Raw genomic sequence first — 13,574 nt, 5'->3', positions numbered from 1 at the left:
ATTTCTATAATAGAAAATTTTCTTATTATTTTTACAGTATAATTGTTTGATTAATTAGACGTAAATTTATGATTGATCAATTGTCTTAAGCAATTATATAAGTCCGTGTGAATGCACCTTAAATACCAACATTAACTTCAGCAAGTTCCTGCATTACCGACGCAATTGCAGGTTTAACCGCGCAGTTTGCCCGTTAGTCGCATCGGGGCGGTAGTATCGCGCGTTTGCGAATTGTGCGGTAGTGTCGTGAGAAACGCGATGCGCGAATCTTGATGTATGTCGTGCGAGACGCACGCGATTTCTACCTGGCGTGAGATACCGGGTGAAACCTGTGCGATAAACGCGGCTTCGCGCGCGGCCGGTGCGACTGTCATCGTTGCGACAAGCGACACAACCGGCTACGTACGTCCGTAAACGCTCGAGATCGGCACACGGCGCATCGTAACTGGTACGTTCTCATCGAGAAACGCCATTTTGTGGTGCGCGCTGATCAGGGGGGGACGTAAACATCGAACTTTCCAATTGTATTCGGTTGCGGTGGGACGACGATCTCATCGACGCGTCGCCGTCCGTGCAACCCTTTCGTAAACGGCCGACGTCGCTCCTGCGATCCCGATGTACGTTACGGCACGACATCGCCCCGTGTCGTGCTGACGCGGCGACGTTTCGCGCCAAATCACCCCGTTGGGGACGCACACCTGGCGCACGCAGGAACAGCTGTCGCCGCGTCGCCGATCGCACGATATCGGCGTTTCCCTCGCGATTTCCGGACGCTTATTCGTCCAAAGTCAGGTAACTAGGCGACTGAATTTACGAATGTTCGCAAACTGTTGTATGATTGTGATCATCGCGCCTATTTCGGAGGCGATAAACAGGCTCAATAGTTTTGTCGCGCTCCAATTTCACGCGAGCATTACGTATCTTGTTTACGTGTGACGCGTCATTGACGAGTAATCACGAAATTTTATGACGCTGGACGAACGACGATTTGGTTCTAATTTTCATTTGTTAGAATTTTGAATTTCTAAATGTTTATCTTCGTCGTTCTCATCATTTCTTTTAAAAATACACCAATAACAGAATTGCGCATTTATCTATTTAACTTGTTCAAGGTAATTGAAAACATGCTTGTCGTAAAGCTCGTGATTTATATGTAAAAAAAAAAGATGTCTATCTTTTTAGAAATTATACTCTACTGTAAGAAAGTAGTTTTGACAGTTTATTTTTTTGTGGCAGTTTTTTTTTATACATTATATTATTTAGATATAAAATAAATATCTAATGTCATCAACATGTAGCTGATAAATATTCTTTCTTTTTTCAGAGTTGCAGCGTGACAAGATTTAATTGTTAAATGAGACTTGAGTGCTGTGACAAAAATGACAGTATTATCCAGATAAATATTCTTAAAGAGACTTGAAGATGTGCTTTTTGTCATTCTAAAGAGGCTTGATGAGTGAACAAAAATATAAGGAATGGTATTCTATTGGATTCAGCTGGATGTCAGATAAGCTGAAAAATGTCTGGTGATTCAGGATGGAACGCCGTTATTCACCATCCCTCGGATTTAGAATTGCAAAATTGGAATTGGGAAGAAAACGATGGGGAGCAAGAGAAGGAGCTCCCCTCAACCGTTGATATGGATGCCATAAAGGGTGGTGGTAGCTGGGATCCTGCTACTGAACCTAATGGTACTTGAATTAATTCCAAATTTATTAACACAAGTTATAAGTTATAGATATGTTTTATAAACATGAACTGACAAATCTTCTCAATTGTAGGAACAGATTCGGTCGATTCCGAAGAAGATTCTGATTCCGACGACGAAAGCTCTGGTGGTAGTGAAGGCAGTTGCTCTTATTCAGATTCTAATTCAGAGTCAGACGACGAAAGTAGCGGTGACGAGGAAGAGGATAGTGGATCTAATTCGGACTGCTCTTCCGAGCACAGCGAACAAACGTTTTCCATTCAAGAGACTAACTTTGAACAAGTATGTTGACATGTAACATTATATTCCAAGCCTGTGTTATTTTTTTGCTGCGCCGATTTTTATAGAAAGATATTTTGTCGTGCAGGGTGCATTGAAATTGAAAATCACCATGAAAGGTCCGAAAAAGGAGGACACTGAGAAAGTTAAATGCGAAAAAGGCAGAAGGAACATTCCGAAAAAATCAAATAAGACCAACCAAGGAAATAAGGTAATTATCTTATAATTAATCATTGTAAATTGACAGACAAAAATATGTTATGATCAAATTAATAGACAAATATGATAATTGTTAAAAATAATTATTCAAGATAATTGTACTTGAAAATAAAATAAATTTTTATTTTAACTTAACTTAATTATTTTAATTTAATTCTTTTTTACAAAAATATATGCTTATTACGCAATAAATCATTACAAATCGATTTAGTCCTCAGAATGTAGTAGCGAAGATTCAGATTCATCTGCGAATCACGTGCAATCGCAGACACAACAGCAATCGTCGCAACAGCATCACGCGCCGTTACAAGAAATCAACCAGGAAGATTTGGCGACGATTTTACCGCCACAGGAGCAAGAAGACGCGCCGTTTGACGGATTCGAGGACTCCGAAAGTGGCCGGCTGGTGTCGAAAGCGATCGAACGCATGTCGCTCGGCGCGGATTCGGACACAAGCGAAAACGGCGATCAGAATCCAGTGCCGGTGTATAGTTCTACTCTGTTGCAGCAATTCGTGGAAAAGACCGCCATGCTGTCGGAACCGCGAAAGAGACGCAGCAAGTGTGGTAAAAAGGTGAACAACGACAACGAGTACCCGTGCGTGTCGAATGTGTCGCCCGATTCTGGCATTCAATCGGTAGACAACAGTCCGCTGCACTTGGCGGTCAGTCCTGTCAGTCCGTCAGCGCCGACACAATCTCCGATCCAACCGCCGATCACTACTAAACCGGCGGTGAACGTCGATCGAGTTTTGTATCCGCCTAAACGGAAACCCGGCAGACCGGCGAAGGCGGTGTCCACGCAACCGCGCGGACCCGGCAGGCCGCGTTTAAAGCCGGAGGTCGAGAAGGTTCAGAAGGTCGAGAAGGTTCAGAAGGTCGAGAAGATTCAGAAGGTCGAGAAGGAGAAAAATGAATCTTCAAAAAATCTAAAGAATCCTGATTCTCGGTCGACAGAGAAGAAAGAGGCTACTAAGGAAACAGCCGCGAAGAAGACGAAAGAGGACGCGTCCGTGATGAGAAAACGAGGTAACGCGAAGTCCGTTGCGCCGAAGGAGGAAAAGGAAGAGGCAGCTCCCGTGAGTAAAAGAGTCAAGGGTAAGCCGGCGACGTATCAGAAGAAGCGTTTCGGCAGTCTGTCGAAGCTCGTCCTTCCACAGGACAACGTCCATCCAAAAACGAGGAAAAGTACGGGATCGACGAGCTCGCCGATGCGAGTAAAGTGCCTAAGCAGATCCGCGAGCAAGCTCGTGTCGCAGTGCGACGGTAGGAGTTGCAGGAAAGTCAGGCAGGAGAGAACATGCACGCAATCCAACAAGGCGTCGGTGCCGTTGACACGACAAAAGCAAACGTCGTGCGAGCATCAGGTCGCCAACGACCCGAAGGTGTCGAGCACCGGTAAAAGAACCGGCTCGAAGGAAAACAGGAGCAACGCGACGGTCGTCGCGTCCCGAAAGCAGAATCTGGCGAAGAAGACTGCGCCACCGGCCACGACGAGGCGTGTGTTGAAGGAGAACAAATGCAACAAGAAGACGACTGCGGCGAACTTCGAGAGTAACGGCGTGGGTGTGCAAACGTTAATATCGTTGCCGGTCGGTCATATATTGAAGGCGGAAAACGCGGAGCGCGCGTCCGGCAATAGCAAGTGCGACAAGGCGATGCAGCCGACGCAGCACAATCATTGCCACAAGACCCATCATCACCATCATCATCACCACCATCATCACAAGCATCGTCGGAGACTGGTCGCACCACCGAAGAATCCGATCTTCATCGATCCGAGCATTATCCAGGAACTGGAGAAACTGATCGAGGAATTCAAGAGGTCTTGCAGTCTTGGCAGGAACAACGCCGGCGCTAATCACTCCGAATTGCCGCAGATCTTCCGCGTGAAGAAGCTGACGAAGAAGAGAAAAGGTGAGGCCAGCGTGAACGATGATCAGAAGTTGAAGCGGCGCTTGAAGAAGGAAAAGGTGCTGGCGGGCGCCGATTCCAAGAGCAGCGCGAACACCAGCACGAGTTCGAATCCGAACGAGCAGCGGCTGCCTCTGAAGAAGCGCCACTATCACGTGTCGAGTCCGCACAGCTCACAGAGTTCGAACGCGAGTTGTGCGGACGCGAACGCGAACGAGTCCAACTCTACGGAGAGCCATATAGAGGAGGCGATCGAAGCGACTATCACGAGATACGGTGGCGGCGGCGGCGGCGGCGGCAGCTCGACATCCTCCGTACACGAAGACGCCGTGCCGGTGAAGAAGCCGCGAGACGCCGAGAACGCGGCGCCTGAGAAGCCGGCCAGCGACGAGGACAAGTCCGTCGTTCAATCTGAGGTTCAACCGCGCCGGAAGAAGAAAATTATCAAGGATCTCCGCGTCACTGTCACGAAATTGCTGTCTGAGAATCACGGTGTTCTCGACAAGAGCGACAAGTCGGACAAGTCCGCGGAGAAAGGTTCGAAAACTACGGAGAAATCTGGCAAGTCGGAAAAGGCGGTGGTGGAGAAGCCGACTAAGGCCGACAAAGCGCAATTAGAGGAAAAGGCGAACGTCGAGCACGTTCGCACGGAAAAGAATATCAAGGTCGACCTGGAGACAAACGCATCCGAGACATTCGAGGACGGCGAGACCGTTGCCGAGACCAAAGTAGCTCAGATCGGCAACTCGAGCGTGCCGAATCTCATGAACAACACCGCGGCTACGATTCTTACGAAGAAAAAGATGCGAAGGCGGAAGACCATCAATCGCACGGGTTTCCCCACCCTGAAGAAGAAGAAGAAAAAGCTCATCGATTCTCCAGGAGTAACGAAATCAGCGATGCCGGCCGGCACGAATGGAGTATGCAAAACGTGCAAGGATCAGGACGCGCCCGAGGATGCGGAGGACAATAAGGCGTCTTTGACGGAGAACGGCGCTCAGGACACTCCGACGGAGAAAAAGGACGGCGGAGCTCACGCTAAAAGCGACGTGAAGAATCTGGATAATTCTAGCACGATGCAGGAGACGTCTAGTCGAAGCGGCTCCGACGAGGTGGCCGAGTCCAGTCCCACCAGTGGTCAGCTGCGCGTACGCAAGGATCTCGTGGAGTCCGACAGCAGCGTGCTATCCGAGAAGCTCTACCCGAGTCCGATCAAGGATGAGAAACTTCTCGATTGTCGACATTCCACGATCTACGACGAAAACGCGTCGCTCGAGGAGTCGCTCGAGCGTTACAATCAGAGTATGCAGCGTATCGCCGAATTAAACGAAGAGAACCTGAGGAAATTGGAGCGTGCGAGTGCGCAAGCGGCGGCGGGCGTCAAAATGGAGCTGTCCGGCTGTTTCAATAACAATCACAAGCGACGACGCGGTTCGAGCAGTCCCGCTAATCTGTATGTTGGTGGCAGGAGTGCGAAAAGATTGAGAAGTGCGGGCTACGACACAGAAAGCGAGGCGCCGCCGAGCAGCGATGTGGCTAGTGAGGATCAGGAGGTTAGGAAACCTGCTGGTCCGCCTACTTACAATCGAAAGAAACAGTCACGGTGGAAAAAGCGATATTTGCAGACCAGCAATATGTTTTCCGAGTGCAAGAAGAATCTTGAATCCAAGAAGCTCGAGAGAAACGACATTGTTTGTCCAATCGATGAGCATAACACTGCGGAACAATTGTCGAACATCACTGGAAAGTTGCTGCGACAGAAGAAAACACCATTTCAACTGCAGTATGATTTGTTATGGCTGCACGATCAGTCGAAATTGTCCGGTCGGGACTCGGATGTTCCATCATGGAATTACAGGTAAGATGTTATATTTTTTAGAAATTTGTGCTACAATTTTTACAAATTAATATTTTTTATTAAAAATTTATAATATAATAATTACTAAATTTTTTAATATTATATATTATTAGTGTTTACATTGTATAAATATAATTGAGTAATCACTAAATTATTAAATAAAATAAAATTACAAATAAACATACGCGATAATGCATTTCTTTGCAGAAAAATTCGAACAAATATTTATTACGACGTTAAGCCGACTACTCTTTACGAAGCACAAGCCTGCGAATGCAAGCCGGAAAGCGGTTGCGGGGATGATTGTATTAATCGCATGGTATTCAGCGAATGTTCACCGCAGCTGTGTCCTTGTGGCGAAAAATGCGAGAATCAAAAGATTCAGAAACACGAGTGGTCACCAGGATTATTGAGGTTCATGACGAAGGATAAGGGATGGGGAGTGAAGACGCAACAAGCGATCAAGTCAGGGGATTTTATTCTCGAATATGTGGGCGAAGTTGTGTCGGAGAGGGAATTTAAATCAAGGATGGCGACCAGGTATGACGATTTGTTTAAACTAGATACCGAAAAACTGTTAGGAAATATCTTAATATTTGATTTGTATGAGAAATAAAAATATTATTACACAATAATATTATATACAATTTATGAACTTGTCAAGAATAATTTAATATTGTATTGATTAAAAAAAATTTTTGTATGTACACTAAAAGAAATTGAAAAATATATATCAACATACTAAAAAATCAATAGATATGCCAACGACACGCATCACTATTGCTTGCACCTGGACGGTGGACTGGTGATCGACGGCCATCGCATGGGTGGCGACGGTAGATTCGTCAATCACTCATGCGAGCCCAATTGCGAGATGCAGAAATGGAGTGTGCTTGGTCTACCACGTATGGCTTTATTCGCATCGAGGGACGTTAAACCGGGGGAGGAATTAACGTATGATTATAATTTCGCGCTCTTCAACCCTTCGGAAGGACAGCAGTGTAGGTGTGGTAGTAGCGCTTGCAGAGGTGTCATAGGTAAATCGATGAAAATTTAATCGTCTCGGCGCGCTATGTAGCTTAGATATTTAACTATAAATTCTGCACGGCAGGTGGAAAAAGTCAAAGGGTGACAAAAAGCATTTCATCTCTACCGTTGCAAGTGGGATCCACGGAAAGAAGATCAGTGGGCAGGCCACGGAAAAATATTCGAAAATCAAACACGGTACAATCGGCCAACTCGAAGAGCATCTGCAAATCTCGCAAAGTGGGAGATCCGATTTTAACGCACAACACGCCACAATTGAAACCGATGTCTTACCAGCAGCGATGCTTCGCGCGCGAGCATCATTGCTTCTTGCTGAGGAATCTGGAGAAGGTGCGGCGACTAAAAACTGCATCGGTGCAGCAGGTTCAAGTGCAGAATGGAAAGACGAAGATCGGTAATGCGAGCGCTGCGAAGGAAAAGAGCTCCGGCGATTCGAAGGCGCAGTCTGATGCATTTTTCTCGCAATTAACCGCGCTGACGAACACCAACGCGCGAACCGTGCGAACGCGTAGACTCGCACAGGCACAGGACGATCCGGAGGTACACAAGACTGCAAAATTAGCTAAGGTCGGTGAACAGCTCATATATTTGCAATAAAAATATTGAAATTGAATTAAACAGTTTTCAGAGAAAATTATTTATTATAAAAATTCATACAATAGCTCAGTTTTCTAATCATTTCCTAACCAAAGGCTTCTTATTTCGAGGAATAAAAAATCTGCCAGACGCATGTTGCAAAACATGATAATTATGTAGAAAAATAAATTATTTGAATTTTTATGATAGATACTTATTTTTCAATAACAATTTTGCAGAAATCTTTGACCAATCTCATATCATTTATGAGAAATATAGATTATAAGATATCATTAGCATGATATTGATTTTTCTTTTGTTTACAGGTACTAAAAGATTTATATACGATCGTTACAACGGCGAATGACGAAAACGGTCAACCGTTGTCCACTCCGTTTATGAATTTGCCACCGAAAAGAAAATTACCTGATTACTATGAAAAAATAATCGAGCCTATCGACTTGAGCACAATAGATCAGTGCATCGGCACTGGTCATTACAAGACTGCGGATCACTTCGATCAAGATATGATAAGACTCTTCGACAACAATGTCAGATACTTCGGCAGGACATCTGAGGTAGGAATCGCCGCGGCAAGACTCCGGAAGTTGTACTTAGGGAGGAAACCTGATTTCGTGGATCCAATAACGGAAGCGACAGGTTCTCCGCCATCCCAGGGCTTCTTGCCACCTCGTGGTTCCACGGCCGGTGAAGAGGATGTGATCAGATGCATTTGCGGGCTGCATAGGTAAATTGTTTGCTCCAAAAAAATTAACACACAAAATTCCAATATGCGTCGAGAACTTCATTTTTTCTCTTGCATGTATATTACATAAGTAAATTGTTCTCTTTCTAAACATATTATTGTCGATTATTTGCACAGGGACGAAGGTTTAATGATCCAGTGCGAGCGGTGTCTCGTTTGGCAGCATTGCGACTGTGTTAAAGCGGATACAAGCGCCGACTCTTACTTATGCGAAAGGTGCCAACCACGCGAAGTTGATCTGGAGATTCCATTGGAGGGCGAGGAGGAGGAGGAGGAAGGCAAGAAGCATTATGTAACGCTGTTGCGAGGTGATCTACAACTTCGACAAGGTGATACTGTATACGTTCTGCGGGACACACCTGATAAGCACACGTACAAGACTATACAGAAGCCCGACTACGAGCAGATGGACATTTTTAGAATCGAACGTTTATGGAAAAACAACGAGTAAGTTTTAAATTGATTATTTTAACTATATCCGATTTTAAAAGATTTGTAAGCGTCGGAAAAAATTTAAGGAGCCGAGTTTTCAACTTGTGATCCTTCGTCCCGCAACCTAGCAGTTAGCCTGCCGCTCCATTGCTCTCCTGATTATTCCGACCGCCTACCAAATATCCAAACAAGCCTTACGGCTCTATACGCTTACGGATTGGACTATTGATTAAAAAATTCAATAACTTGTTTAACAGGGGTGAGAGGTTCGTATTTGGACACCATTATCTCAGGCCCCACGAAACGTATCACGAGCCAACGCGAAAATTCTATGTGAACGAAGTCGTGTGTGCCCCGCTGTACGAAGCTGTTCCTTGCGATCTTGTGGCCGAGCGATGCTGGGTATTGGATCCTCATACTTTCTGTAAAGGTATACATTATTCTCTTTCGATCGTGTCATTTAATATATATCATCATTTTCTTATCTCTATGGCAAGAAATTAACTTTTTATATATTTTCAAATTCAGGACGTCCAGTCGGCTCGACTCCCGAACATACTTACGTGTGCGAGTATCGCGTCGATCGTGCGGCGCGACTCTTCACGAAAGTCGCCAGATCTAGGCACGCAGTGTGCACCAAACCTTACGCATTCGAAACCTTCCCGCAACGTGCAAAGCATTATCGCACTTACTTGGTAAGAGAGAAACGGTTTTTATGCTGTAATGTGTATTGTGCTAATTAAATATTTTATTTCCAGCCTCATAGTCTGGACGGAATCAAGTTGTCTAAAGAAAAGAAGAAGCACAACAATCAAGAAGCAGATGGAAATCAAAAGTTGGAATCCGGTGATAATGTGAAAGCGCATAGCAAGGAACACAAATACGGTAGCAGGACCAGACGAAGGTCGGGCGAGATTTTGACGATCGCGCCGTCGACAACATCGTACGCTCAGGTAATGAATCGCGCTAAGGAATCGCTGTTGCAATTATTCGTCATTTTGATTCGTATTTTCGATTTATAGAGAGAGGAACAGAGGAAAAAATTGAACAACATTCTGCTGAATCTCTTGCACAAGATGCCGAATAAAAAAGATCCGTTAGATCTATCGTTTCTTCTAGAAAGGAACAGGCGAAACCGGAAAAGACCCGGTGGACTCAACCCGTGACAGTGGGTATCACAACGATAATATAATACTGTGTGTATATAAGCAGGAAATCTAGAGCTAATACTAATTTCAATCTCAGTCAGATTAATAGGTAGGTGGTTAAATCCGATTATTCTAAACATGGTTCTGCTACGTGAATCAAGATAATATTGAACATTATCCCTCCCCTTCTCACCCTCTCTCTCTCTCGCTCTCTCTCTCTCAATGAGAAAAGCGTGGGAGAATTCTCCTCTTTGTACAACCCGTCCATTGGTGTAACTTATATCGATATCGTATAGTCGGGAATAACATTTGTCTGAGCTAAACAATTATCGATCAATGCTTCCCTTTTGTAAACAATTTTTCTTTTTAATACATTGCTATATTTTACTCCATGAGAAAATTACCTCGATTTTCGGTCGTCAGATTCTCTCTGTACCGGATAGTAAATAAACGATAACGTAGCGTGATGAATAGTGATATCGTTGCATCAAAGCAAATAATATTATTGAAAAAATGCTTCTCCGCTAGTATGTGTGCACGTTATGAAATACCGCGTTTAAAAATGGCTCCTATTTCTTCCTATTTTTACCACTTTTCAGATGCGCAAATTAATATCATTCTCCTATGAAATTTATAGATCTTAACGTGTATTGTTTAGTTTGCTCCCGACTTTTCAATTAGACTATACAATACAAAATGCTATTAAGAAATTTCTCATGTTGGAATGTATCTATAAAAAGAATAAACTTACCTAAGAATCCACAGGAAGTATTTAGTACGATAACACAGGATTCTCCTAAGACTCTTTAATTCTGGCAAAACCGTTATATACTCTCGAGAAGACGATTTAAAGGGAAATGGAAAAAATTAGAACATTAAATGAGTCGTTTTTTTTTTATAAATATATTCCGGGAATTTTTGGAATAGCACCTTGTGACATTAGGAATTATATCGTAAACAATGTCTGTAGATACTTCAGATTAAGTAGACGCTCGTTTTATTATAGGATATTTAAGAGAGGAAGGCTAAGAACATACAGTTGTTTCTCTCCCCCGAAAGTTGGGCTTATCGCAACTAATATTAATGTAATCGCGAGTCACACACAAACTTGTATAGAAAATCGTTTGTACATTTTTTCATAGTTGCGTAGCTGAATGTACAAATTACACGTTACGTGGAGTAAGGATTATCGAAAGAGTAGAGACACGTTATACCAGTGCGAATGTGTGCGGAACCGGCTGGAGAATAACAAGAAATATGTGAATACGAGCATGCATGTATTATGTACGCGTGATGGCGCTTTATTGCACAGAAGTAATATTATATTTTTCATAATCCCAATGTTATTTGAATCCAGTGTAACATACTTTCTTCACTTTACAAAAGTCTTTACTAATGTATTTAATTTACTCATTATATATATATATATATAATATATATATGTGTGTGTGTGTGTATGTATATATATATATAAAATTCTGTAGCTATATGTTCCAGAAAAGCCTACTGGTCTTCAAATTCAGAAAAATATCTCCCAAATTGGTCTTCTTCTCAGCAATAAAAATTCTTAAACACTATACGATTCATCATACTGTTGCAAGGTTCTATTAAAACTTATAGCTATAAAACTATAAGTTTTATATTTTATTATTTGTTTGCTTAAGTAATAAATTGCTGTTTTTCTATACACCATAGAATCTTGCAATAATACTCTGATGAATTGTATAGTGTTTTTATTGCTGAGAAGAAGCGTACCGATTTGGAAGATATTTTTCTGAATTTGAGGGGTTTTCCTGGAACATACAAGTAAAGAACCAGAATGCCTAGATATACACACATACACATATATATATAAAAATATATTGATATGGAATTATTATATAGTCAAACGCGACCGGATGGGTCTTGTAGTGATTCCACGATTGTACATATGTACTCAGGACTCCATATTTATTATTGCATTACACAGTATGGTAGATACATTATTACAAGAACGTTTGGTATACATGAATCTTACTTTTTTTTGTTTTCTCTCTCTCTCTCTCTCTCTCTCTCTCACATATACTAGATTATTCCATATATGTTAGATTTACTTTTACGGAAACTTTTGATATTACATTTAACGTAAGACGAAAGTATTTAAAGTGTGTTTAATTAAAGATAATATTATATTAATGTACCGTGTATGTATAATGTTAACACAAGAGATATTTATATTTATTTAATTAGAATCATTATTTTTGAGCGCTCGCCTTTTTTTTCACTCGGTGTATCAGCAGTGAGTAAATCGCCGAAATATTTATTATATTGTGTAATTCAAAAATAAAAGAAAGGAGACGCGAAGCTGGCCTTCTACGTAAGTAGTGTATCATAAAGGGGACACACGGTTTGTGCGAGTTGTTTTCGAAACGAATTTAAGGATACTAATATTGATCTGTATTGGTTTCAACGAGCGAATTGTATAAAAGGACGTCGAACGTCATCGCCACGTATTTTCCATGACATATATAAATATATATATACTAGTTGCATCTCTCCCACTCGATTATCTTTACGCGATTTTTGTCCGTTAAGAGTATGCAAAAAAAAATGCAACATATATTTATATCATATTGATATCAAAGACAATATATTGGCAATCATTGACTATCGCTTTATTCTAAAATATATAATTATAATATTCTAATTATAAATTATAAATTATATTATTCTAAAATATATATATATATTTATGGTCATATATTTTTTGTGAGATATTTTTAGCGATTCGGAAATGTTTTGCTGATTATATATTTCTATTTGCTTTTCTACCTACTCATGATGCATTCTGCTATACACACGATGTTTCTAGGCATGACCTTTCATCCGTAGATGAGCCATTCTTTCTCAGTTATGTAACAATGTCGTTAACAAATATAACTACAGGTGTAATAATTCGATCTTCATTCGAATATCTTAAAACCACATGCTGTACAATGAATAAATTATACGATTGAATACGTTCCGTACAATATTGTGCATTGTACGTTACTTTTAAAAGGGATGCCATGCAATTTTTGTAATTGTACGAATGAAAATGCATATCATGTATGATTTTTTAAATTAATTCATGTTATTGGTAAGGTTTGATGAGACCGATTGGGAGTCTAATGTTATATAAACGGATCCTTGCGTACTTTTATACCAAAAAATCGGCAAGATCCAATTATTTTTTCACGTGTGAAATATCTTTCGTCTTACGTTCATCAAATTATTTTAATCACGAAAGCGCGGCTTTATATGTGTCACAGCGACTTTGTTTCGCACATCATTATTAATCGTTGTTTGAATTGTCACGCATATTTGAATGCGGCACTCGGTGCATTAGCGGTATTTTTCAGCTCATCAATCATTCGCGTAACAGTAGCTGTGTAATAACTTGCCTTTTGAGTTTTGCTTATACATAATTAACACTATTATATATAACACATTTGTAGATGTAATCAAAAGAAGAAATCACAAGAAGAAAGAAAAAGAGAAGATTGTTGCGACGACAGTTTTCGACTACTTATGTAGTGCATGTACAGACCATTGTATTGTATTCTGGTGAGAACACAAATACACGTGAAAAAGTTTCCTTACAATATCT

At 41.7% G+C, this 13,574-nt stretch overlaps 1 protein-coding gene across 2 annotated transcripts; it reads left to right on the top strand.

Moving 5' to 3' along the window:
- Positions 1 to 230: 230 nt before the first annotated feature.
- On the top strand, positions 231 to 13,571 carry ash1 (histone-lysine N-methyltransferase ash1). Of its 2 annotated transcripts, none has more exons than XM_012363885.2 (14): positions 231 to 448; positions 1,325 to 1,691; positions 1,782 to 1,990; positions 2,076 to 2,198; positions 2,418 to 5,977; positions 6,185 to 6,517; positions 6,734 to 7,014; positions 7,089 to 7,591; positions 7,927 to 8,348; positions 8,484 to 8,813; positions 9,056 to 9,228; positions 9,327 to 9,493; positions 9,557 to 9,751; positions 9,821 to 13,571. In XM_012363885.2, the coding sequence occupies exons 2-14, from the start codon at positions 1,520 to 1,522 to the stop codon at positions 9,962 to 9,964; spliced, it is 6,612 nt and encodes a 2,203-aa protein (XP_012219308.1). In that variant the 5' UTR covers positions 231 to 448; positions 1,325 to 1,519; the 3' UTR covers positions 9,965 to 13,571. The 2 variants fall into 2 exon arrangements, with proteins under 2 accessions (XP_012219308.1, XP_012219307.1); XM_012363884.2 differs by having other exon boundaries at positions 231 to 792.
- Positions 13,572 to 13,574: the final 3 nt, after the last annotated feature.

Source organism: Linepithema humile, chromosome 3 (assembly GCF_040581485.1).
Source record: "Linepithema humile isolate Giens D197 chromosome 3, Lhum_UNIL_v1.0, whole genome shotgun sequence".
In the NCBI taxonomy this organism is placed as follows: Eukaryota; Metazoa; Arthropoda; class Insecta; order Hymenoptera; family Formicidae; genus Linepithema; species Linepithema humile.
Note: the sequence above shows the minus strand (reverse complement) of the source record. Positions and strands in the feature narration are given on the sequence as shown.